The sequence below is a fragment of the Primulina eburnea genome, chromosome 15, assembly GCF_022965805.1.
Source record: "Primulina eburnea isolate SZY01 chromosome 15, ASM2296580v1, whole genome shotgun sequence".
Taxonomy (NCBI): Eukaryota; Viridiplantae; Streptophyta; class Magnoliopsida; order Lamiales; family Gesneriaceae; genus Primulina; species Primulina eburnea.
This window is the reverse complement of record NC_133115.1, coordinates 3,995,382-4,021,529: the sequence shown is the minus strand read 5'-3', so window position 1 is coordinate 4,021,529 and position 26,148 is coordinate 3,995,382. Positions and strand designations below refer to the sequence as shown.

General features: G+C 35.2%; 3 protein-coding genes across 3 annotated transcripts; 2 read left to right on the top strand and 1 right to left on the bottom strand.

Moving 5' to 3' along the window:
* Positions 1 to 6,715: 6,715 nt before the first annotated feature.
* On the top strand, positions 6,716 to 10,467 carry LOC140814714 (protein kinase STUNTED-like). The gene is made up of 10 exons (XM_073173788.1): positions 6,716 to 7,430; positions 7,531 to 7,604; positions 7,780 to 7,898; positions 8,011 to 8,126; positions 8,207 to 8,653; positions 8,745 to 8,996; positions 9,075 to 9,241; positions 9,331 to 9,558; positions 9,652 to 9,801; positions 10,031 to 10,467. The coding sequence occupies exons 1-10, from the start codon at positions 7,289 to 7,291 to the stop codon at positions 10,238 to 10,240; spliced, it is 1,905 nt and encodes a 634-aa protein (XP_073029889.1). The 5' UTR covers positions 6,716 to 7,288; the 3' UTR covers positions 10,241 to 10,467.
* Positions 10,468 to 20,622: 10,155 nt separating this feature from the next.
* LOC140814987 (basic leucine zipper 23-like) lies at positions 20,623 to 22,642 on the top strand. The gene is made up of 3 exons (XM_073174080.1): positions 20,623 to 20,796; positions 21,161 to 22,125; positions 22,314 to 22,642. Exons 2-3 carry the CDS (start codon positions 21,309 to 21,311, stop codon positions 22,337 to 22,339), a joined length of 843 nt encoding a protein of 280 aa, XP_073030181.1. The 5' UTR covers positions 20,623 to 20,796; positions 21,161 to 21,308; the 3' UTR covers positions 22,340 to 22,642.
* Positions 22,643 to 23,061: 419 nt separating this feature from the next.
* Positions 23,062 to 26,148, bottom strand: LOC140814840 (WD-40 repeat-containing protein MSI2-like). The gene is made up of 6 exons (XM_073173932.1): positions 25,756 to 26,148; positions 24,850 to 25,169; positions 24,597 to 24,740; positions 24,374 to 24,498; positions 23,629 to 23,724; positions 23,062 to 23,535 (listed from the first exon to the last, which is right to left on the bottom strand). Exons 1-6 carry the CDS (start codon positions 26,039 to 26,041, stop codon positions 23,322 to 23,324), a joined length of 1,185 nt encoding a protein of 394 aa, XP_073030033.1. The 5' UTR covers positions 26,042 to 26,148; the 3' UTR covers positions 23,062 to 23,321.

Here is a 26,148-nt window from a genome sequence, read left to right as displayed (position 1 = left end):
AACAAAATTAGATCTGATCTTTATTTCCCACCATGGGGTAGATTTCAATTAACCATGGAATGATTTGGGTTTGAGAGTTATTTGTATTGATTTTCTGAAAATTAGAAAGTATCGACATGATGAAGCTTCCAGATTGATATGGTTTAAAAACATTTTTTATAATAAAAGTAAGTGCCACGTGTCGCAATATAAATGGATTCAGGCAGTGCCTGTTGAGGTATAATCGAATGAACTTATGTTTTCCAAGTGTGAAGATGTTAGCTCGACGGGGCTTAGATTCTGGCCTTGTAAGATACAAGAAGACCCACGAAAATCATTTTGGCATCGATTCAATCTACTAATGAGAGTATTCTAAATATAAGCACTAATTAATGTTGTCCAAAACCACGTACTGTTTTCTACCATGAACCTCCAACTGTTATTATATTGAAGTGTGCATCATAATTTCCTCAAGAGAGTGTTCGAGTTGGCAGTAGTCAAGAGTTCGATTCCCTCTATCAACCTTCTCTAACCAGTTTGTCGTCATGATTTGGCCTAGATATGGACGTACTCAAGGGCTATACTGGGTTGTAGTCTAATCTCTTTTTTTTCTTTCATTACCTAAGTATAGGGGTGAACATTCGGTCGGTTCGATTACCGACCAAACCGAACCGAAGAAATATTTATCCATTACCGAACCGACCGAATTAATTTTCATAACCGATGAAAACCGAACCGAACTAAAATCGATTAATTCGGTTCGAAACCGATTAGCTTTAAAAAAATTTGTTATTTAACTTTAATTATATATGTAATTTTTCTTTAACACTACATTCTACACAAATGCATAAAAACATAAAATCACACACATCACAAATGTATAAGTTTTTTTGAATACAGTTAATACTGCATGTTTTTTTATAAAATAACATAACATAGGCGGGCGGCGTCTCGACCGGTGACGAGAGATGGGTGGGTGGCGGATGAAGTCAAGAGCGAAGAATAGAGAAGTGAGAACGAGAAAGCCAAGACGTTTAGAATTAGATTAGAATTAAGGTTGATTTTAAAAATAAAAATTTAAATACATATAAAATTTGATAAATAATAAAAACTTATTAAATAATAGTATTTATTATATAGGTTAATAACCGATTTCAAAATTTTGAAAACCGTACCGAACTGAATTAACCGATATAACCGAATTTTTTAATTTGAAAACCGAATAACTGAACCGAATTTTTGAATTGGTTTGGTTCGGTGGGTTAATTCGGTTTAACCGAAATCTTGCTCATCTCTACCTAAGAAAGCCAATCTCAGGCCTTGCCTCTTGCATACGTTGTTTCTCATTTTATGCGATTCAGAATTCAGCCGAATAGCAATCAAAGACAGTAGACACAAAAAATCGCTTATTTGTTCGATTGGTACTTGGGTTGAAGCGTTCTGGTGGATAGACCTAAATACATTAATTATTTTCTATCTTGTTTTGGCACAATCACTTCACAAATATTTTGAAATTTTTTCTGAATATTTTCTCAAGTGTATTAGTTGATGTTGCTTAGATTCCAGCCGATCAAGGCCTATTTTCTGAATATTAATGCATGCAGGTTTTGCAATAGTAGGTTTTGTTGGAAGAACGAAGTGCTTTAATTTCATTTATTAAAAGAAACTTGGTCTCTAAACCTAATAGTAATATGCTGTCAATTTGCTTGGATGGTATATATTCGTAGAGCTTGCTAGCTATTTCTTGAACAATGAAATTTTAATTTTTTATTTCTCCTCAATTATTCATTGTTTGATCAAACTAAATTATATTATAATTTATAAGTGTTTGGGAAAAACGAAAACTTCAAGTCGTTCTTTATTGTTGTATTAATCTAAAGTCATGAAATTCTCAGATGAGTTTTAAAATATATTGTATTGAAAACGATTTAGATTGCTTGTTTGTTATTGCTTGAATCTTTGTTGATGAATAATTGATTGATTATTGCTTGACTATTTGTTGATGAGTCATTGATTCTTGAATCTTGATTATTTGTTGTCGAGTCATTGATTGATTATTAGTTATTTGATCACTATTTTATTACTTGTTTAAAGATATAACTTGAACTATTTTAAAAATAGAACATACATATGTTGTAAAGAAAAGAAAGACATAGATATCCTCTCTTTTTTTTAGTAGCGAGATAGTCAAGCTAATGAAAGCACTTCAATTCCTACGGGATCTACAATACAACATCAATCCATGAAAGTTCTCAAATTCACAATAACCAAATTCCTTCGATTTTCTCTCCTCGGGACAATCATCGGTCATCCTCTATTTGTATTGAACGATATCTGAGAGAAAAAAAACATACATGTGAATCTCATGTTAATGTACAATATGAGATAATATGTTCATATCTAAATATGAGACTTAATCAATCGGATATGTTGGAGTATCAAAATTTGGAAATCAGAATCGTGGGTTTCAGAAAAAATGATTTTTAAAATTTCATTGGTTGTAGTATTCGCCTTCAACAAATAAAAAATTGTTTTTATTGTTTTTTTCCTAAATGACATTAATTCGTCTAATATATCGGAGCTGGTTGATGATGAAGTTGACAACTGAAAAAGGGTAAACGAAAAAATGTGTTTTTCTTGCTCATATTGGTTTTGCAGCTTCTTGACCTCATATTTTATGTGAGAGAAAAGCTAAAAATTTGATGAGGCTCTCATGATATATTGATAAGTAATGTGTGCACGATTTAAAGAAGAAAAAGAGAAAAATCGTTTGCGTTTGAGGATCTCAATTGTAGTTGTTCACTGGCTCTATTTTCATCTAATAGTAGAAGTTTTCTTGAATTGGTTAAGGTTTTGCAAAAAATGAGTACAGAAATAATGATGTTGTACATGAAAATACTCTAAAAATGTCCAATATCACTCCAGAATTCATAAAGTGATTTTACATATTATGACCAATAGAGTACGACGGATGATTCGTGAAGTTGTAGTTAAATGCTTCTGTATTCTTGTTGAAAAAGCACGTGATGTATCTAAGCGGAAGAATATGATCATTATCTTGAGGTTTGTGAATATTCATGGGATTTAGAAAGATTTTTTGTCATAAAAAATGTTGGTGACACTACTTCATTCAATCTAATAAAAGAGATATCGAATGTTTTTTTTATCATGACCTCCAAATTAAGAAAATTAGAGGCCAATAATATGATGGTGCTAGCAATATGTGTGGTGCTTGGAGTGGATTTCAGACATCATATATTGTCTCTATGCATACTATGCCCACTGTGTTTCCCATCAATTACAACTAACAATGGTTTTTTTAAGTAAAGAATGTCAGTGTTATTTTGAAATTCTTTTCTCATTTGGATAATATTGTAAATATTGTCACTTCCTCTGCTAAGAGCATTTTTTAGTTACATAATGCACAAAGAAATAAAAATGGGCATATGTTACCAATTGGATAATTTGATTATGGAAAATGGGGCCAATCAGATTGGTAATTTGTAGCGAGGGAAGCTACTAATTGGAGTTTTCACTATAATTCAACAAAAATCTTTATAGGTATGTATACTGCAACTTGCAAATTTTTTGAAGTTCTTAGTGACCATTCTCCAACCGGAAGAGCTAAGGCTGAAGCTTGAGGGATTTACATAAACATGACAAGCTCTGAAATTGTGTTCTTTTTCACTTAATGAATAAAATTATGAGACAAAAAATACTCTTTGTCTATTTATTCAAAAAAAACTTAATATATTTTGATTGCTATTACATTTGTCTCTATTAACAAAAATATCCTTCAAGAACATAGAGAATATGGATGGGAATATTTTCTTCATGAAGTGAAAGTTTTCCATTCGAGAAATGAAATTGATGTCTATGGCCTTGATTTTCTATATAAGATCGGTCGTTTCTATCTGAAAATTACAACTTAGAATTATCACCACTTTGATGTTTTTAATGCATGAATAGATTTCATCTTGATGGAGTTAAATGTTTTGTTCAATAAGTCATCAATGAAGCTTCTTTTTCTTAGTACAACTTTAGATCATAAAAATTCATTTGACTTATTTAACATAGATGAAATTTTCAAGCTTGAAACGAAGTTTTATCTTGAATATTTCACATATCAAGACATCGTTGCTTTGAGTATGAATTAATATATTATAAACTTTATGTAATTCAGAATGCGAAGGTTTATACACTTGTTGAGTTGTGTCAGCAAATGACTAAGAGTGGGTGGTCAAATGTTTAAGTTATGTTGATTAGATTGATTAATCTTTTTTGATATTACATATGTCTACCGTCACTACTAAGCCAGCTTTTCTAGCAATGAAGCATGCGAAGAAGGTTCTTCGCAATAAAATATAGGATAATTTTTTTGCCGATTGTTTATCACTCTATATCAAATGAAATTTAGCTAAACATATAGATGCGGATTATTGTATAGATGAAATTATGTTTCAAAATCTTGTATGACACAAATTCGTTGAATAATATAATATAAAATGTTTTGGTAATTATATATAACATTTTATATTAAGTTCAAACCCCCCAAACTCAAATTTCTGAATCTGACTCTGACTAAAGATAATTGACAAACTTCGATTAACTCATAGGTATAATATAATTGCAACACACCATTCTTTCAATCAACAAAATTTAATTTCAAATTAATTATACATAAAAAAAAACATTTTATATTTGTTTCTAAGTTGACAAACTTCGATTAAGTCATAAGAATTTTATTAAAAAAAAAAACCATGCCAGACAATTAAATATATCAGTACAATTGCGATTCTCCTAAAATTCAAATATGAGTTTATAAATTTGCAATTGAAAGTCTCTTCGAATAGTCAATTTTAGCCTTCAAATTGTCGAATGGAAAGAACACTAAACATGATTCTAGTAGTGAACTTCTCAAAACTTTATAAATTGCTCACCCTGTTTAATCTATAAATATACTAGCGGGGCAATAATGCTATTGACCCCAAAAAAGTTGCGTATATGCCAGAGACGTAACAGCAATTTTTATTGTATACTAAAATATACAATAAAAATATGTTTGAATCATATTTAAGTTGCGATTCTTCGTAATAACAAACTTGTCAGTGATGAATTTCATATCAACACCAAGACACATAATTCATGATAATAAAACAAAAAGTTTTACTTCTTCATGATAATAAAAATCGTTTTTCAAAATATATGGAAGTTCTATTATATATTCTGTCAACTTCGAGTCCTTTTATTGAAATATCTTTCTTTTTGTGGTATTTCGAAAAACCAAAGGAAAAGTTATTTTCCATTGACTGAAGAATCCAATATAGACTTTTCTCAATCAAGGCGGCTTCAAATTGCTTTAAGAAACGAAATAGTAATGGTTGTTTTAGTTACTCTGACAACATCAAAAGTTTATTTAACGACGTATTTTGGTCCATCTGTTAATCGTTGTAGTAGAATATTTGCTGACATACTTTTGCTATATAAGCGTCTGATGTTAATTTAACGACCAAATTCTATGTTTCATCGATTTCTATAATCGAATTCAAGATGGATTGCACTACTTGTCGTTAATATTTATGTTAGTAGGGATTTCTTCGGAACTCCTTCGCGTTATCTGTAATTTGAAGAAAACAAGACTCAAAACACTATGTTAGCAAATTAGAAGTCGAGCCAAGAGATAACTTTTTATCTTTAAGACGAATTTGTCTCTCACATAGTATTTACGAGATATGACAATCATCTTCTGAGATACAATGAATTCCAACTTCTTACAGTAACAAGTAACACTACAAATAACAAGTTTTATAACAAGAAAATGAAGCAAACTCTGTTTTAAGAAGTATGAAGATAAGGAATTTCAAAATTAATGTAAATGTTTTTCTTTTGTTTAATCCTCTAAAATTAATGTTGTGTTAGTTCATTTAGATGGATTGATATTTAAGTTACAAATTATGAAAATGTGACCAAATGACATCTTTTGATGACAAAGATATATGAATATTTGCAACTCTTATCAAACAGAGCTGCCAAACGCCTCCCTCATGTTCCGGGCCGCGTAGGGGCAAAGCGCCAGTCCAAGTGGCTCTTTCCTAACACATGGAACAATAGTTTCGAATTTCATATACTTTTTATATTAATTTTCATTCATTAAATTTTAAATTTATTCAACAATTTGCATATGGATTTCGATGTTATACTAGTTTATGTGTTTGTGAGGCAAATTGTATGTGTACCATAATTGCGTAATATTTTTGTCCATTCGGACAAAAGAAATTATTTTGAACTATGTAAAAGTCGCCCATATAATTTTACCCAAAATGGTAGACTTTGCACTAAGGGATATGAAGTGGCAATTCCGTCTTTTCAGAAATTTTACGCTTTTTCATAAGACGTCGTAGGTCGTTGGTGTGAAGCAACCCCGCAATAGCCGGTTCAGAGTTCTCCGCCTCTGTTGTCGGTGGTTACATGTGACAGGATATCATGGGTTTCCCGCAAATCGAATTTACTGTACAGGACATAAGCAAAAATTTGTTTGAGACGGTCTCACATGTTGTATTTGTGAGAAGATCTTTTATTTGAGTCACTCATGAAAAAATATTATTTTTTATGCTAAGAGTATAACTTTTTATCTCAAATACGAGTAGAGTTGATCGATCTCACGTAATGAGACATATCATATGAGACCACTCACATACATAAACCCCTTGGCTCCCAGGATCCTTCGTGTTATCTTACAATGGCCTTTATTTTACTTTGTTATTTTTCCGGAGCATACGTAAAATTTACGTGTTTACGAAGGATTTTTTTATTATTTTTTACCACCTAATCCGCCACCTTTGAATTTTAAATTGTTTGTTAGTTAAAAGTAGGTCCATCTTTGATCTTTGGCGGTCTTTTCTTGATTTTTAATATAATTGGTGATGGCTTTAGGTAAGCTCCTGTTGTCGGGTTATTCTTGATTTTTGCGAAAATTCAACTTGTATTTTAAAAGGGCGAGTAGGTTTCTTGCTGGGTTTTAATTTACAATTTTATTTTTTCAATGCGTGGCTTTAGAACTGGAGTTTTGGATTATGTTATTTGTTTTTTATGTTACTGGGGATGGTTTATAATGACGGGTATGCTTCATGATTTCAAGAAATGAGAGCCCTTTCCACTTGAACAGCAATACCTTTTTTTCTCCGTCGTCTGGAGTGTGTGCCATTCAAAGAAGGCCTAAAGTATTCCATGTTTATAGCACATGTTTGAATGAGAGAAAGAGCTTGGGGATGTTTTGTTAGTACTCTTTGATCAAGAAACTAAAGGAGAAATGCGGTTGAATTTGGGGAGGAAGAATGTGGTTGTGGGAATTCGATGTGATGAACATACTCAAGAATTGCTGGATTGGGCAGTTGTGAAAGTGGCTGATTCTGGAGATAACGTTGTTGCTGTTCATGTCTGCAGAAATTCTGGTAACAACAATGGAGCTAAACAGCATGTCTTTGTGAAACTTTTCGTGTTTCAGTACAGTGTAGGATTTGTGTGATAACTGAACCGAATTCTTGGTTTCAGATTGCATTTCGAAACAGAAAGCTGCGGTGGATGATTATTTGGAAGACTATCGAGGTCTGTGCGATAGAAGGCAGGTTAGTTTCAGTTTTCTAATGTTTGCAGCACATTGTTTTGTATAATATTTCATTTTATTGGATATTGATAACTTCATTGGGAGGATAAAGCAAAAGGGCCGACACTGATTCCGTGTTGTGATGTTTCTTTCCACCTTTTACTAATTCTTCATATTGTATGGTGATTCTGTATCAGGTTTCTCTGTGTTCTGACGTAGTTAAAGGGAATTCAATCAGGAAAGTTTTGGTGAGAGAAGCTAAGAAACTTGCTGCAACTGCTGTAATAGTGGGGATAACTAAGCACAATGCTTTGGGGTGAGTAGTTTTGGGTTTTTTGCTATGTTTCTTTCTTTCTTTTTTTATTCTTTGTATTTTCCATGTAATTCTGTGTTAAAAGTATATCTGTTTTTTTTCTCTTTTTTTTAAGGGGGTGGAATTCAATTGCTAAATATTGTGCAAAACGGCTGCCTCAAAGCACAGAGGTTATGGCAATACACAATGGTAAAGTTGTGTTCAACAGGTGTTCAATGGGTCACCTTGAAGGTCTGTTGTTTTCTTCAAAATTGAATGCAATTCAGTTTGGCTTTAAACAGGAATCTGAACATATTATGATTGTTCTGCAGGTCCTGGTGACGATCCAAAACCAAGTTTTTATTTTAAAAAAAGCTGCCATACATTCCAAGATTATCTGTCAGAGTTTGGAGAATCTGAGATGTCGGAAACGAGCAGGCTTAGTTATGATGGAAAAGAGGATGATATTGTTAGCGCTGTTTCAAAACTAAGGAGAAGCTCCTTGAGTTTAATTTCTTTGCCGGTGGAGGATTTTACGAAAGAAAGACCTGGTTGGCCTCTGCTCCAAACAGCTAGTTCAGTAACTCAACCAGCACTTGAAGCAAGAGAAATGTCAGTAGTGCAGTGGGTAATGAACTTACCTCACCGATCTCCGGACCAATTAGCACATCAGCAAGAGCTGCCGAGAGATTTGGTACTTATACTCGACCGAAATTCAGCGTCCTGCAAAGTTTTCAGCCATGATTTTATCCAGAAATCTACTTCGGGATTCTCCTTAGGTAGCTTTTTTAAAACAGAAGTTCTTCTTCTTCTTTTAATGTCTTTTGCATTTTGGGCTCACTTTTTCTATGTTTGTATGGATAAATACAGAAAATTTGATTGGTAAAGGTGGAAGTAACAGTGTGTATAAAGGGGTTCTTCCTGAAGGTAAACCTGTTGCAATAAAGGTATTGCAATCTTCAGAAGAGGCGTGGAAGGATTTTATACTGGAGTTTGACATAATGACCACAGTGAAGCACGAAAGAATCACACCTTTGCTTGGTATATGCGTAGAAAGCAGTAGCAATCTCGTATCTATTTATGATCTTTTGTCCAAAGGGAATTTGGAAGAGAATCTACATGGTAAGTTAAACGTGAATGGGGAACTTGATTCTAAAAAAAATTACATGAACTCCAACTAATATCTGAGATTTGGATCAGGTATTGATGGAACGAGAGGTTCAGTACTCTCATGGGCAGTAAGATTTAAAATAGCTTTTGGAATTGCTGAAGCACTAAATTACTTGCACAATGAATGTCAAAGGCCCGTTATTCACAGAGATGTTAAATCATCGAATATTCTTCTCACCGAAGAATTAGAACCACAGGTACTCCGGCATAACTTGGTGTAGAAAACTTTTCATTTTTACAAGTAATTAAAAAGTTTATTAGCGCCAATATTTTGTTTTTCCAATAGTTGAGTGACTTTGGATTGGCTATTTGGGGACCTACAAAGGCATCTTTCTTGACAGATAGTGATGTAGTCGGAACATTTGGCTATCTTGCTCCGGAGTATTTTATGTATGGCAAAGTAAGTGACAAGATTGATGTATATGCTTTCGGTGTCGTTCTACTAGAATTGTTATCCGGAAGGAAACCTATTGGACTTGAGATTTCAAAGGATCAAGAAAGCTTGGTGATGTGGGTAAGAACCAAGAACACGCATAGATATCTTACTGAAATTTGCTCTGTTTTTAAGTTTTTCTGAGCATTATATAAATTACTTTTTCGCTTTTAGGCAAAACCCAAACTAGAAAATGGCGATTTCAAGAGCATATTGGACCCAAATTTGGATGGCAATATCAATGAGATTCAAATGCAAAGAATGGCTCTGACAGCAACCTTATGCCTAACTCAAGCAGCACGCCTGCGTCCCAAAATGTGTCAGGTATGGTACTCTTTGGCATCTCTACCATCAGGTTCAGATCCATTGGAGGGAAAACGCCCTCCTCAAATAATAAAATTTTTAATTCGATGTGCAGATTTTTTGAACTGTAAACTTCATTCTCAGAATCCATTTTCTGTCTTCTCCATGTTGCCGCCAGTACAAGAATTTTTGGATCCACTGTTCAGTCAGTCTTAAGATTATTGTCCTTATTCTTTGTTGATTATTTCAGATACTAAAGATCCTCAAAGGAGACGAAGAATGTATGAACGGGCTAAAACTGCACGATTATTCAGAAAATCACGACGATGATGAAGTTTATCCAGATTCAAGTGCAGAATCCCATTTAAGTCTTGCATTTCTTGATGTGAATGACTACTCAACTTCATTCAGCAGTCTGGATCAAAGCAGTCCTCATTCAGTTGGTGAATATTTGAAGTAAAGATGGAGTAGATCATCAAGTTTAGAGTAGGATTTTATTTTTTTCAATTTTTTTGGCATTTCTTTGTATATATGAGTGAAAACATAAATAAGATTGCACCCAAGAATGAGGTGGTTTCATCTGTAGCCGAAAGGGGATTTTGCTGCAATGTTTTAGGAAGAGTCCCCATATATGCAATGACCATTTATGATTTGCATTCTTTAAGCATTAAATGAATATATTCAAATTGGCTTAAATAATATCTTTTATTTAATTTTTTAGGGATTAATTTTTTCAATTTTATTTGAGTAAGAAGATGAGAAAATTTCTTCTTTTATTTCCTTTTTTTAAAGTAAAAGGTATGAATATGCACATAAACTAAAGCATTAATTGTAAAAATAAATCTATAAGAAACAGCCATTTTTTACTAGAGATTTGTCTTTTTCATGATATACAACTTTTGTTCTGAACATTTTTCCTAATTATCAATAAATTAGTATCAGATTTTAAAAAAATAAAATGACGATTAAGCTTGTTTTGGACATATGATAACATAGTATCTCTTGAAAAGAAATAAAATCTTATGTGGAATAGCAAACTATCGGGGAGTAAAGAAACTCACCCAAAATTCTGTATCATGACACATGTGAAAAGATAGATGGTCACATGAAATATGTCCGAAATTCGGACCAGAAAGAACCGAAATTCGGGAATGATATTCGGCCCAGATTTGACCAAAACATAATGCGGAGACAAGTCCAAGTAGCAAAATACCACACGAGTCATGTTTTCCTCGGAGACAATACAAAAGCAAAATATTCCCCGACAAAATAAAGAAGACATGTGATCCATCAACTCCAGTAGTAGAGAATGATCCACTCAACCATCACAAAACAACGAACCACTGACTAGTGGTTTGAGAGGACCACATATCACAAAATGTTGTCGGTCACAACTGTCAAACAAAATAATTCACAAATTTGAAGTAAGTGTTTCATATTCGAAAGAGCTTCTACAAATATCAAAGCAGAAAGAAGACGAAGGAATCATTCAACATCTTCATTTTCTTTCAAAATATAATTTATAATATTTCTTTTCAGTTTATGTGTATTGTAATTACAACTACAATAACTAGCTAAACACATTTATCTTCCTCTACAAGAAGTTACTATTTAATAATATTTTTTTTGTTTGAATAAAATAATCATGACTTTCTGTCTCTATCATATATTATTTTCAAATCAATCTTATTTACTATATATCATGATGTAGTAAATGATATATGGTTGTACGAAGCATTGTTGAATGGATCTATTTCAGGAGTCATTTTTTGTGACTGCATGGTTAGGTTGTGAGGAGCAATCTATAAAACCAGATGGATACTTGATCAAAGAGATACAATGTTTAGTTTATATTACGGAAGCATAATGATATAGATAGAAAAACATAATATTATTTTACTATTTATTGATAAATATCTTAAAATATACTATATTTGGTATTATTATAATTTATCTATTAAGATATAAAATAAAATTATATTTGTCTTTCGCGAGCAAAGAAATGTTTTAAGGGGAAATTGTGGTTCAATACCTAAAGCCCCACCATCTTTCTTTTTACTCCCCATTTCCCCAAATATCCTTATTCTTTATTTTAAATAATTGATTTTATTTTAAATAATGGCCCATCATGCTTCCGTAAAATAAACTAAATCTTATATCTTTTTGACCAGAGTACCACCGGGTTATATCCACCGGATTTTATGAACTGCTCCTCACAGTCCAACCACTGCGATCGCAACCGATGGTTCCTAAGCAGATTCCTTCAGCAGTACTTGGTACAACTCTAATTCGCTTCCTACCTTAGAGTGTACAGTAAAAGATAAAATTTTAAAAATAATACATGAGAGAGGCTAAGAACAAAGATCTCTTTATTCAAACACATAACATTTATTAATACATAGTAACCTCCTGTAGAGGAGGAGAAACTTGTTTAGCTACTTACACTAGCTGAATTCACTACACACATAAACTTGAAAGAGAAATATTACAAATGTTTTGAAGCAAAATGAAGAGGTTGATCGATGCCTTCATCTTCCTTTTGCTTTCTTATTTATAGAAGGCTTCTTCGGATTTGAAACTCGGACTTCAAATCTTTATAAGCCTTTACAGCTTGCATATGGACCATGTAGTGGTTGAGTGGTCCCTTTTTGACTTGTCTTCTTCTAGATTATTAGTTTAGAAATTAGCTTCTCATCTTCTTTTATTTCTTTGAGAAACCAGTGTCGATGAGTATGTAGGAGATCTGCGGTGATCTGATCTTCTTTCTCCTGAAACCGCTGAACCAGCCATTTAAGAGCCTCTGCTTCTTTTCTCTTATAACTGATTCTCTTTTTCAAAACTTTTAGATATAGCCGATACATCTTCAAGTTTTGTTTGAGTGTGTTTTACTGGTTCCATTCGTTCTTATTTATAGATAAAATTTTGGGACCAGTTGTCTTGCTTTTATTCATTGGATTTCCTTTTTAAATTAGGTATTCAATGTTCATTGTCCTTTTCCACCTATTATTGGTGGTCCTTGAATTCCACTCACATGATTTTTCACATCGTGGTCCTTCTTTTCTTGGTGGGATGCTCACCTGTTCTTTTAACTTTGTCGAGGAATCTTTGGCTTTCGGAGTCCTCGAGGAAAACGTGAATGTGGTTCATCCCCACTTGTGCTTGTGTCGGTAAAGTGTTTCCGATCAGATCTCGGTTTGAATCCTTTACCGAATTCAGGTTCCTTCTGGTTTTGGCATTCAAGGCAGATGTTTTCTGACCATCTTCCTATGTGTACCATGTTACAGAATTTTCGGCGAGTTTCTTTACTGGCCGACAGCTTGCTGTTCCACAAAAGATTTCTCTTTTTCTCGAAAAAATCTTCTGCAAAACTTGTTGTTTTTCCTATCATGGTATTTAACAGGAATGATCCGTTCACTGAATGATTATAAAATTTGAACGAAACTTGACTTTGTCCATCTCAGTGAGACAGACCTATAAACCCCAAGCTCTTCTGGTAGAAATATCATCTTCAGTAATTGAAGCAACCAGGGGTGTTTCTTCTGTTGGAGGATCCTTGATAAATTTTTGAATATTTGAATCTGGCCTCCTTAACTTGATGAAATGAAAGGCTTCGTGAGAACCTTTCCCTGTCGATTCTGGTGCTGCACTGAAAAAGTATAGCTCCAAAACATCTCCTCTGGACAAATAATCATTATTCGCCCAAGTCTCGTGAATAGCTTCCTGGATCCACTTTGGTAAACCTGAGATTTCCGGAAAGCTGGGTGATGTAGTATAAACTGAGGCGAGAGCCCCGGATTCATACAAAGCTTTGACCTCCTTAGGATAGGAATTAGGTTTCATCCATACCCTAGGATATTTCCCTGAAACATCAACCCTATTGGTGGCTGAGTTAATACCAATTCTTGTTTTTAATTTCTCCTAGTTCTGTTGGTAAACCTGAAATGGAGAAATTGTAACTTCATTAATACCAACCTTAGATTTGTCTTTGTCAATACGAGGCCTAAGGTTGATCTCTTCCTCTTCAATCCCCGAGGTGAAGGGTTGACTTGATGACTCAAGATAAGGATCAGGAGTCTCAATTTTTGTTTCAGCCGACTCATCTGGTGATTATCCCGACTTAACACTTGTGCAAGGGGTATTTGATTCCCCCGCTACAGGTATAGAGTCATGTACTCGAAAACTCTCCATTTGGGAAACCAATGGCTTCTCAATGCCTTGGAGGATAGGCCTTTGCATTACAGACCATAACTAAGTATATGCCTGTAAACATCATGTAATTCGATCAGAGACAACTCTTTTATCGGCTTGTTGTAGTCTTCCCGCAACTTCTGCGTTTACGACTAGCTTGTTAAACTCGTTTTGAAGCATTTCAAGTGTTCCCTCAAATGCCTCTGTATCTTGATGATGGAATCGATATCACCGCTGTCCATCTCTTGTTAAAAAATCTGCAAGAATATTTTCATGAGATTTTATTATCACAATATCAAAAATATAATTCTGACATAGTGCCTGCCATCTTAATAATCTTGTACTTCTCAGGTTTAGACTCAATTCTATTCCTTAAGAAAGCTTTTACCTGTGTGTTATCAACTTTTAAAGTAAATTTATTTGCAAGTAAAAATAATGAACATTTTTCAAAAGCTCTTTTTACTGCATAAAATTTCTTTTCATTGATATGTCATCTGATGGCTTCTGCCTCTGAGAATAACCCACTGCAATATCAGCATGGTTGTTCTCCATCTGGTGTGAGCTTAGTAAGAACTGCTGCCCACCAATTATCACTAGCATCGGTATATAATATCAGATCATCTTCGTCTTGAGGAATAGCCATTTTTGGAAGATTTTTACAAACCTCCTTTAAATGGATAAGTCCTTCTGTGTGTTCTTTTGTCCATATAAGCCTTGCATCTTTTTTCAATAGAGACTGAACACTTTCTTGTGTTTTGCTAGGTTTTTGATAAACATCCCAGCAAAATTAACAACTCCTAAGAAACTTTGAAGTTGTTTCTTCTCTTTGAGATTTTCTGGAAAATTCTGCACCTTTTCTACTATGTGTTCTTGCAGAATTATTCCTGACTCATCGATTTCAATTCCGATGAATTCAATTTTCCTTGTAGCAATGATTGCTTTCTTTTAAGATAAAATCAGTCCTTCTTTCTAGTAAACATTAGAGAAAATCTCCAAATGCTTAACAAGTTCATTCATATCTTTAGATGCTATTAAAACATCATCAATGTAAACAAACATAAACTTAAAATAATCTTTAAAAAGATTATTCATTTTTCTTTGAAATATCTGGGGTGAGTTAGCCAATCCCATTGGTAACACTTCCCAAATATAATGTCCTTGAGGTGTGGAGAAAGCTGTGAATTTCTTGCTTCTTTCCTCCATCCGAATCTGATAAAATCCGGACTTACAATCAAATTTAGAGAATACCTTTGCATTGTGTATGCAACTGATTAGATGTTCTCTGCTTGGTATAAAATACCCATCAAACTCCAGAATTTTATTAATTTCTAGATAATTAATAACCAATCTGGGTTTTCCTCGTTTTATCTCACCATGGTTTCTTACAAGGAAACCTGGACTGCTATATGGTGACATACCTGCTTTGATCAAGCCAAGGTCCAAATGTTTCTTGATTATAATCTGCATATCGCTTTGATCAATGATATTCATTGGGATAGGCTTGCAACAGACAAATTCATATTCTTTGCCTTCCTTAATCTTGAGGCAAGCTTTGAGTTGATTTCTGTCCCACCATGCCAAGGGATCTTCATTGTAATTTTCTGTGATCCTCCTTTTGACATCTTCCAATGATACCTTAGATTCGAACTCTACTTCATTTGTTTGTAGAGTTATCTTAAGGCATTCTATATCTTCTGGTAGGAGTACTTGATCTGCTCTTAACTGGAGCATTGTTCCAAACCGTCTAGAATCCTTCATTTTTAAGTTCAGAAGTTGTCCTGAATCACCACGCTTACTGCGAAACTGGATCGGCTAATTTTCTGTAAAATGCCTCTCGTAGTCTCTAAACTATTATTTTGTGATCACAGGGTGTTGTGAACACTAATCTTCTAGTCTCATTTTCTTGAGTATAGGATTTGAACATCTGTAGGAAGTTATTTCCTAACAATATGTGATGCGAACGTGGACGTCTCAAGGAAAGCATGGGATCCTTTGCAGTTGCCGGAGGGACCAATCACGAGGGGTCGACTAAAGAGATTCAAGGAGGCACTACTAGGAGTCATGAGCAAGCCTGAAGGGGTCGTGATGCATGGGAGTACGTTTGGAGGCCAACGGAATGTCATTCAAGCATTGAGAGAGCTGACCGAGTCTGGACGGACCTGCACACGGACCTACACACGGGGTCCGTGTCCTTTACAACCTGAGATGAGCTTTTCCAGTGCCTGCACGGACCTGAAGACAGACCCAGGCACGGGGTCCGTGTCCCTTGTTTCCGATTGAAGATTATTTACAGTATGTACACGGACCCGGACACGGAGGTCTGCACGGGGTCCGTGTCTAGTGTTTTCTGCGCGATTTTATTTCCTTCTTTAGAGTTTTGCTTTGTTAGGAAACTAGATTCTAGTAATCCTTTTGATATTTAAACATAATGGACGAATTTTGAACACACAATACACATATTATTTTGGGTTTATCAAATTTGTGAGATTTTTCTCTCAACTTTTCAAGGCTTTAGCTTTGTTAAATCAAATCAAACTTATCAAAGTTTATAACTTTGTGGCGTTTGTCGATCGTTCTTGTGCGGATTGTCGTAGGCATCGTTCTTCGAAGGTTCGTTCTAATTTTCGATTGTTATTCCGTGTTTATTTGTTGCTAAACTTTCGTAGTTTAGAGGTGAATAACACAACAATACTTGATTCAAAAGATCGAGAAAACATACGAATCTTATTATCGTAATTTAATAGAGGGTGCGATTTATTTTTAATCGTGTTTGCTATTTATTCGTGTTAAGATTCACATCAATATGTCAGCTCATGTATCATGAAAATAAATTGGTGGTGTTTTAACCTTGTACCAAGGTGTTTGCCCAGCACGCCAATCATGATTTCTGTTATCTTAATCCTTTTACATAAGATTAAGATCCTTCTGGAAAAATCTCTTCCAGCAATCTTGGGTAATTCTTCTTCCAGATTATTTGGAAAAATTCCTCGTTTTGCTGTACATATTCCAGCACCTGAATCAATATAAGCAGCAAAATATTATGCCTTGTATTGTTCATACAACATTCCTACTGGAATGTATATGGAGAATGGACTTGTGGTCATTGGACTTTCCACATCTTATCCTCTGCCATAAATTCCATTCCATACTCTAGACGTTTCCAAGGTTTATGTTCCTCGAGAAACTCTAATCCAAGAATCAGTCGGTCTGATTCTTTCCGTGGAATTCCTTGAATGTGAACTTCCAATTCTCCGATATTAATCAATTCTTGGTAAGTCCCTATCATAGGTTGTTCCAAATAATATATTTAATTACAAGGAAATTGATTCCTTTGTTTTGTAATATCAAATACTATTTCTATTTCCTTCCACCCTTCTGGGCATCGAAGTTTTCCTATCGTAGAAAAACTTTTCAGCTCTTGTTGGGTTTCTATAACAGATGTTTTTCCCCACCTGTAACTCGTAATTCTATCTCCTTGAAAAGATAGTCTTCTTGATTCCAATCTAAGACTTTGATTCCTTTGTAGAATCGGTTTGTCTTGTATTTGGATATCGGTTTCCTGTATTAAAGGAAACTCAACTCTTTCTGGATAAATTGCCTGAGCAACTTTTCCAAATATCTCAGGGATTTCAATAAACTCATTTCTAATAAACAATTCAGAATGATGTGTATTAGATAGAGCATATGAAATTTGATAGGTAATAGAATATGGTCTATTACCTTCTTTCATCAACCGTTTTTCCTTGAAATTTTGATGTAATGTCAAGGCTCGGCTGAAATCTCGATCTGCCAGGTTGTAGGCTATCCTTGGATATATTACTCCTACAATCTTTCCTGCGCAGAGATTTCCTGAGATTGTTCCCAGCACTGAATCTTGTAGATTCCCCATTCTTTTATCGCATATAGCAATATCAATAGGTGAATATATCCCTTCTTTGAAAGTAGCCTTTATCATAATTTGGATTGCTCCAATATGAATCCAGGACATAGTCCTTGCTACTTCTATCTTGAGTTTTTGTAATTCCTCCTTAATTTCTTCAGAAAGAATTAACTGGATCTCCATTCTATTTCTCCGTAAGTTCCATTGAGATTGCCAATTCCCTTCTGGAAACTTTATAGATAAGATGATGCTTTCTGTTCTTAGGCCAAGACTTCCTAAGAACTTTTCTACCTGTCCTGTAGAGAATCCTTGATATCTCTGTAAGCTAGGATTTTCTCTCATGATCCTTTGGACCATATTATTAGAGATTATTGTCTGGCTAAAGAATCCAGACAGATCCTCATGTGTTTCGTGTCGAAACACCTCGTCCTCAGTCGGATTCCGATTCAGTTCCATCGGATTCTCCTTGACTCAGAACTTATTCTTCTTCATATATACTTTCCTCTGAGGCAATGTCCTCAAATCGGTATACTTGAATAAGATCTTGGTAATAAACTGCTTCTTCAATATCCGGGGTAGGATCGAAGCGTTTAATACCTCTTTTTTCATTTTATGGACAGTTGGTCGAAATATGACATCTTGCTCCACATGTCCAGCAGTTGCAATCCTTGAAACTTTCATTGGCTCGAGTATGAGCTCTTCTGAAAGTTTTCTTTGTAGGTGTTCTTCCTGTGCTTCGAGATGTACTCGATGCTTGGGATGATATCCTACTTCTTGTTGGTCCGCTTCTTTGTCCAGATTTATAAGATCTGGCTTTCTGTCTAGACCATACTGTTCTTGGTTTCCAAGAACTTTTTCCACTTCGTGCATAAGGATGCGTCTTAAAACTTTTCCTCCTATGCTTCTGTGGTTTACTTCCAATAATGGTTCGAAGATCATTTTCCTTACAACACAAAGGAGTTCTTTTGTTGATACCCCTTAGGCGTTTGTAATTCTTTTGTAATGCTGCCATATGGCACCATTCTGTCAACTTTCCTTTGAGAAAAGAGGCTCTTCTTGCCAGTGTATCTGGATTACCAGGTACGTATTCCCTTATGAACATTTCTCTCCAAGGGCTTGGCATTTTAGCGAAGAAAAGCTGCATATCTATATCTTCTTCTACTCCTGAATTCCATCGATATTTAGTGAATAACATAATGTATTCATCTACCAAACATATATCGTGTAATTCAAGACTATATAGAGCTTGATGATATTTTTTCTTCTTCTCTGTATCTTGACTATTGAAATAGTCTACCCTATAAAGTGTGCTTTAAATAGGGTAGCCATTTTCCCAGCAATCTCACTAAGAGATTCACCAGCTAGGACTGACTCCTTCATGTCAAATGAGGTCATGTCCCAAGCAATTTTCACTGATCCCATAAGACTCATTTCCAAAAGTTTAATGAATCCTTATTTGTTGAGATCGTGTTCCTGCTGCAATTCTCATAGCAAATGTCCAATCATCTATGAGATCTTCTCTTTTTTTGAAGTCTAATACATCAAGGTTAAGCATAACCCCGTAAGGATGTATAGGATCCAAAATAGTTTTCCCATAAGGTGTTTGGTGCAAAGGAATTTGATTTCTCCTTGCCCTTGTTCCCGTTGGGTGTGATCCTCCACCAGTTTGGAAATCAGATCGAGATTCTCTCATGTTCACATTCTGATATCCCACACTTTCCCTTGGTGGTTCTTGAGAAGATGACCATGTTATAGCAGGGGGTGTTTCACCCACTGATGTGTTCATCTTCAGATCTATTACTTTGAAATTTGCGAAAGATTCCGCAAGTTCTTGTAGATCCTCCAGACCAATCCTTTCTAAAGTTGTCATCAGATTAATTTCTTTTATGAGACAGACTTAATTAGATTGATCATCTTTTTTTCTTCAGTCAAAGGTTTTGACACCACTTTGGCCTTCCCTTGTTGATGTAACAAAGGTTCGGTACCAAATGATGGTAGTAACCATCCTCCTGAAGTTCTTCTACTAGAACCTGAATTTTGTTCTAGTTTCTGAATTCTTGTTTGAATGTCCTTCAAGGGTACAAGAATTTCTTCTTGTTTCTCTAGGACTTTCTCAACTCGTTGAGGTACATAATATAGCAGAGTGTCATAATTTTGTACCGTTTTCTGGATCTCTCTAAGATCTGAAGAGAGCTTAGAGGAATTGGGTATTATCTCTAGAAACTTATTGTTCTGAATCATAAATTTACCTGAGATTTTACCTGAGGGTGCTGCTGTTTCTCTTTCTGTTGTTGATATCTAACCAAGGTTAGATAAACTTGTGTGTATTCCAAAATATTAGAATAGATCTTGTAAATTATTTTTCTCGAACCTAAGTTCGGATTCATAATTTTTTCGAAATTCTCCTTCTCATACAATTAGTTACTTGGTAAAATAAAATCTGTGTTTGAAATAAATTAACCTTTCGCTCTGATACCATTTTGAAAGCGCAGGGATCAATTAAGATTTGAACAAGGAATAAGGGTAGCATAAGGGTAGTTTTTGGTATAAATTAACAATTTTTCTCTGACCAGGGAGTTGAAGTCAAATTAAGTTGGGTTTGGGTACTGGTTCCCAATTCTCCCATGTTTTAATAGGTGAGTTTATGTTATATTGAGTGAGTGAGTGAAATTCTTGATATTTTTATTTAAGATAAGGGATCGCTAATTACACTATAAAATAAAAAATGTCAATAAATCTCTATTTTTTGTTTTTAAATCTTGAACAAAATAAAAACCTATCTAATATATAATATAAACTCAACCTGTTCCAATCATCTTCCATATATTCCAAGAAAAAGCTCCAAAGCGCTGTCGAAGAATTCAATCGCCAATTGCCCGCCGCCTTATTTTGCGGTTTCAAGATTCAATCATTGGAAATTCTATTGTTTAATGAGTACTTAGTTGACGGTAAGTTTCTTCTTTCTTTTCTTTTTCTTCTCGATTACCCTTTTTTTTTGTTCGTGCCAATTTTTAAAATTTAGGAGTAATTATTTTGTGAACGCATGTTTGCAGATGTGTGATCGAAACGTAATCTCCTTCCGTAGAACAAATTTGTTTTTGGTTTATTAATTATTGGGTTTCAGGGTTATTATTATTATATATATGGTTTGAGGTTAAATGTAGTTTGAATTGAAGTGCGTAGGTTTAATGTTTTTTTTTCCTTAATCAAGAATTTATTAGTCGGTCTTTGCTTCAAAATTTATCAGCTGTAACTTTTTTTTGCCATTGCTGCTATTTCACCAAATGATTATGGTTGATTGTACTTTATTAGGGCTTTGTTGAGTTTATACGACAAGGAATGGATACCAAAGCCAATGAGATATAAGATTCCGTATTTTGACTCTAGCGACACTGAAATTTGTTGCGTTGTTGTTATTGCATCAAGATCTTAGCTTAAAAGAAGAATCTTGTCGAAAGAAATGGATGGTGAGAAGTTTGATTTCCCAAGCGAACATTTTTCTCCGTGCTTAGACATGAGCAGTTGCTCCTTTGATATAGATGATTTTCTTGGTCCGACACCGGCTTGCGATGAGGCTCTTGGATGGACAGAGGCCTGCACTGATGTTTTTGGTCGAACACAAGCCTGCGCACATGCTCATGCTTGCCACCCATCTGGCCCTGATAAATCCCACACACACACTTGTATTCATGTTCATACTCAAATCATGCCAACCTCTAGTGATGTTCAGGCGCCCAGCAGTGACAATGCAGAGTGGGTGGACAAGGCTCAAAAATTCCCTTCAGGTAATCGTGAAGCTGTACGAAAGTATCGGGAAAAGAAAAAGGCACGAATATCGTTTTTGGAGGATGAAGTTGTTAGATTGAAGGATTTGAATCAACAGCTAATGAAGAGGCTGCAGGTTCAAGATTCATTGGAGGCTGAGATTGCAAGGCTCAAGTGTTTGCTTGTGGATATTCGGGGGAGGATTGAAGGAGAAATTGGATCTTTCCCTTACAGGAAGACCACTAGGAATCAAGACATCATTCCTAACACTAACATTTTCAGTACGAATATGATGGCTCCTTGTAAAATGCAGTGTAACGATCATAATTATTGTCTTGGTCCCGGACCCAAAACGAATGTTTTAAATAGTAAAGATCTTGATGGTTATGTATCTGACAGCCTTCGGTCTTCGGGGACTCATAATTCTGTTCAGAACACGGTCTCCAAGCTCGGAGTCGGGAATGTTGACAGTGTTTCTATTGGCAATGCATCCACCAACAAAAGGAGAAGAGGTGAATTTTTTCATGCTTCTTCTTTCTTTTTTATTGAAACCGCAGAGTGATCGAGCTTTAATAACCCTTACAACTTAACACTCGTTGCTTCACAATCATATATTTACTGGTGTTGCACACGTCGTTCAATCTCTAAGACACTCCTGTGTGCTTGTAAATTAATCTCTTTTCTCTTGTTTATTCATCAGGGGCACGTAATGCAAAGGCTAATTGAAGATTCAAGTGGATGGATGCATTTTTTTCCCTGAGAATTAGTTCAATTTCATCATTTCCATTTTTAGAAACCCAGCTCTTGATTCTCTTATATTAAGCTAAACGAGCTTTATTTAGAGTCCTAATTAGGGGTACAAGGCATTTCCTTTATATTCGTTTCTTATTTGCATTTCATTGTGAAGTGGGTTGATCAGATTGTAGATTGGGGAAGATGATACCAAGATTTTGGGTTCGTGAAAACTCTGTTTTTTTCTTGGTGTATCTTAAGACATCGAGTGATTTTATCATTGTTTGATTCAGCTTACATATTTTTCTTTTCAGTCATATTTTTAAACCGTAACTAAATCTGAAGCTCGAAAATTGATCATGCCTGGCAATTAAGAAAGTTTATTTTCATACTGAAAAAATAAAACAAATATATATTGCCTGTAGTACCGTCTATCTCGACTTACAATTGATCATGCCTAGTAATTAAGAAAGTTTATATATATTTGTTTATTATAGTGTTTGGTTTTAGTTCTGCTGCAAAATAATTGTTTATATATATATCGTCATTCCAAGTGATCTGCTCGGTGGTGGAAGTAAAATTAACAGCTTGATCCGTTTCGAAGCGCACAAATCTGCACTCTTGACCGCTGACTCTACTGCATAATGAAGAGTTTTCATCAAATGGCGAGCATCGTTTTGTTTTTGTGCTTGTGTCAATTTAGACACGAAAACATTTGGCTTTGAAAAAAATACATTCCACGAGATAAGGTCTTTTTAAGAATTAAAAGGAACGACATCCTACGGAGCATACTCACTCACTGGAGGATCACGACCATGTCGTTCACTTCCAAAAGTTTTCAGACTTCTAGTATTTCTATTTGTCCAAGAGGAGGACAAATCTGCCTGCTCTATGTTCTAATGTCGTGATCTGGATTTCGGGTTTCGATTAATCATATAATACAACAAACTTCTTATCCCAAACTAAATGTGGACGATCAATCTGTGGTTTGGATGTCATCCTCATCTCGGTAGATGCTTTCCGCCATCTGCCACACCTGAGCAGTATTGTCCTCTGCTACACTCGAAATTACCCATGCCTGGTTCTTGTTCCATGAAAAGTCGGAAATCTTCGCTTTGTGACCACCATGAGAAAAGAGGAGCTCAGGAGGACCATCTTCTGCTTCACCTTCCAATTGCTCATCTCCCACTCTAAAAACATAAAGACTCAAGACAAGTGAGTGATAAGAAGCACGAGAAACATAACCCGCGATCTATTAATGTAAAATGCTTAATAAAGCGTACCTGTTAATGTCCCAAACCATCAATCTCCTGTCATCGGCAGAAGATGCAAGAACAGTTTCATGGTTAGGATCCCATTCTACCTGAAATACCTCCTCCCTGTGCATGAAATGCAAAATATATGGTAGCCATTAGCTTTTCATACTCGAGAAGATTAGTGGGTTTGTTTTCACGGGGAAACCATTATTACTTGTTAAACATAATCAACTTAGGGTAGACGGGAACAAACCACTAGTTCTATAGGACCAACAACTGCAATAATCGTATGCTGTGTTGTTTTTTAATAGGTCCAGTGATTGTGCATAATACAAGCTCAGATTATTATTCTAAATCTTCAAATTGAGCTATTTACTTTAACCAAAACACAAGGATTCCACATCATCTTACAGCTTACTATCACTAGTTCATGAAGGGTGTAAGCTGATTGATTTTTTTTCACTATTACTATAACTCAGTTGATCCTATTTTTTCACGAGGCAATGACTGTAAATAATGTTGATTTCAAGCAAGAATTGTCTTTAGTGGCCAACCAAAAAAACCCATGCAGTATGCAAAATAAACCACATCGATAGAAATTGCCTTTACATTAGGAAGAAAGTATGTCAGAGAATATGTACCGATTTTCGAGACATCTTTAAATCCGGATTTTGAAATTGAGGAAAAATACTATACTTAAAAAAAATTCCCACGTAGGAGAAGCTGGATCATAACTTATTTCTATAAAAATCGAAGGAATAAAAGGACATACATATGACTGCTGAGAGCATGCAGTGGAGAACTCAAGTTCCGAATGTCGAACAGCCCAACTGTAGTGTCAGAGGAAGCAGTGGCCAAAACCCACTCGTTAAATGGATTGAAAGATAAATAGTTGACCTGAAAATTTGATGGATAAAAAGAGGCAAGTTAGAAAGCTAGATAAATAAGGAAAAAATTCAAATTGCAAAAGAAAAATGCAGCAAAAAATCTTTCACCTCTTTCTCGTGTACAATAACAGAGTGTTGGAACTTGTTTGAGCGTAAGTCCCATATCATTAGCTTGCAATCATCTCCCACAGACCCAAATAAATTTTCATTCTTGGAATGCCATGACACATCCTCAACCACATTATCGTGGCCCTATGTCAATTATAAGAAAAATTAGGAGTTAAAAACCAATTGAAAGTTCAAGTTAAAAAAAAATATGCTGCTCAAAGATAGTAGGAAAAGTAAAGAGTCAACAAGTTACCTCGTAAATATATTTAGCTTCAAGTACTTTATCTTGAGGCATTGCAGAAATATCCCACAAGCAAATTTTGCAATCATTTGAACCACTCAGAAGATATCCTTCTTTAGAAGGGCTAAATGATAAACCATATCCTTCTTTTTCATGTCCCTTCAATCTCAAGTCAGGATCACTACAACCATGTCTGGTATTCAACAATTGCTTAGTACAGTCGAACACATATACTTCAGTACCATTTGTCTTTGAAGCAACTATTGCGTCATTTTGTGGCATGCAGCGGGCCCTGTTCACTTCTCCATCAACTTGTATCTTTTGAACTATCTCTACCTATAGTTAGAAATATATTTTGGAGTCAGCAACTTGCCACTAGATGATCTACTTCAACACTTTCGGTAAGGATTGTGGTTTACCACCAAGAGGAAAATTTAATAACTCAGATAGATGGTACCATAAACCCACAATCTGCCATTGAAATGGTTTGGTAAATGAAAATAAAGACCGAAAAATATTTCGAGCTATGAAACAACAAAAATTTTAACAGAAAATGCATGCAGCTGACATTTAAGTATTACAGAACGATGAATAATTATTCAATAATTTTGTCTCTGCATAAAAAAAAAATTTTTTTGTAGCATTGCATACAAGACAGATGCATATATTAAAATAGTTAACTAGAGTGCTAAAATCAAATTTCATCTTAGCTAATGAAGAATATAAACTCAAATAAGCCCTTGACCTTTACCAGACTAAAAAAATTTGGCCACGCATTCAATCAAGCAGTTGGCGCTCATACAAACATAAACTAAATATACAAGTAGAAACCAGAGAAACAAACAAACACACGTTCACAAAAGCTTCTGTGCATGCATTTATTCCAGCGCAATAATATATTCATCGTTCAAACATCACCGGCCTTGGGAATAACTGAATTATCGGGGTCGACTTCGATCGCAGAGGTGGGGTCTCGGGGAAGGTAAGCATGCGCGACCATGAGGAAGTTGGGTACGTCATCAGAAGTGTGCGTCCCCAGAATCAACTTATGAACGGACAGATCACCGCCTCCGGACTGCGACAGCGACGGCAACCACTGAACCGTGAGAGACGGCCACTCGAGGGAGTGGCAGATAACGAGGTCGTACAACAACGGCGTGTTCTTCTTCCACACCGAGAACTCCTCCTCCACCACCTCCTCCATCTCCCGCTCTCAACACAGAATCAAAACCACGCAGTAGCGGTGTTTCCGCACGCACAGCAGCTGCAGAAGCGGAAATGGGAGGATTCCACTTTCTTCGCTCCCGCCAA